At 32.2% G+C, this 1,340-nt stretch overlaps 1 protein-coding gene across 1 annotated transcript; it reads left to right on the top strand.

Annotated features, from left to right (window-relative positions):
* Positions 1–201: 201 nt before the first annotated feature.
* LOC120781772 lies at positions 202–687 on the top strand. Its single transcript, XM_040114003.1, has 3 exons — positions 202–343; positions 407–544; positions 643–687. The coding sequence occupies exons 1-3, from the start codon at positions 221–223 to the stop codon at positions 685–687; spliced, it is 306 nt and encodes a 101-aa protein (XP_039969937.1). The 5' UTR covers positions 202–220.
* The last annotated feature ends 653 nt before the right edge of the window (positions 688–1,340 follow it).

Here is a 1,340-nt window from a genome sequence, read left to right as displayed (position 1 = left end):
AAGGGCAATCGTCACTGGTTCACAACCAAACTGCAATATTTGAAAAACTGAATGAGATGGAGTCGAAAGTAAGTGTTTTACAATATTGTATGTACACTCAGTAATAAAAGGAAATCTAAGACTTTATTTATATCTTTTCGTCTAAATTTATTTCTTAGATTGTCGAAAAGGCTGAGTATGCAAAGTTCTTTTAAAACGAGTTGAGCAGTCAGTGTGCCGCATGACCGGCGAAGTGACTGATAAAGAGCTGGACGACGTCGCTAGCACTTTTCCGATGGAGTCGCAAGCAATAGTTGCGGAAGTGGAGGATAGACTGCAAAGCCAGGACTATGCCCAAACAATGGTAACCTAAAAAATAAAATATAATAAGTTTACTACTAGTTACAATACTTTTACTTCTTTTAAGACTACATTCCTTCACAAACTTAAAGGCGCCAGTGATAATGTGGCTGACGTAATGCCTAAGGTTTTCTCGGATGAGCTCTTGGAAGGTTACAATTGGTATGGCAGGTGGAGCAAGAAATCTCTATGCAAGTTGGCGCTGGTTGATACCATTTTAAGAAGTACATACATATACATACATAATTGCAACTTAATGTTTACTTAAAATGTTTACTAATATATATTTTTCTTTTAATTTAGATGTGTTTCAACAACAAGGGTGTAGGAGTTTCGAGCAAAATATAAAGCGAGCAATACTGCTCAGCCATCATAGGTTAAAGCAGCGCACTTATTTACAAAAAAACAGGAAACAATAATTAAATTTAAAGTACGATCAACTAAACCCAAAATATGAAGCTTTAATTTTACATTCATTTTTTTTACTTTTTGTACAATGAATTAATTAATATTATATGAATTAAAATTAATTTAATTTTTTCTAAATAAAATAAATTACATTAAATTAATAAATGCATAATTTTTACATATGCTTACATCACATATGATTGTCACAACTGCATGATATTTACATCATATGTGATAGTCACACATGCCTGAATTTCACATCACATATAATTGTCACAACTGCATGATATTTACATCATATGTGATAGTCACACATGCAGGATGTTGGCATCAAGCATAACAGACATTCATGACAGAGATTTATATCATTAATGACACAAATTTTTATTCTAAATACCGTTGGAGTGAGCAGTATAGCTATATGTTGTTCAGGTTGTTAAACCTAGTATGTAAGAAAGAAATGCAATATCACATATATACAAAAGTTTTTGTCAACTTTTTCATATTGCCCTTAAAAATGTGATAGAAACTTGCACTGAGCCAGTGACAGAAAATTGTGTCACTAGTGAATGTCATATGATTGATCATTTGAT

The sequence above is a fragment of the Bactrocera tryoni genome, unplaced genomic scaffold (genome assembly GCF_016617805.1).
Source record: "Bactrocera tryoni isolate S06 unplaced genomic scaffold, CSIRO_BtryS06_freeze2 scaffold_7, whole genome shotgun sequence".
In the NCBI taxonomy this organism is placed as follows: Eukaryota; Metazoa; Arthropoda; class Insecta; order Diptera; family Tephritidae; genus Bactrocera; species Bactrocera tryoni.
The sequence above is the reverse complement of the archived record's forward strand: the minus strand, read 5'-3'. Positions and strand labels throughout refer to the sequence as shown.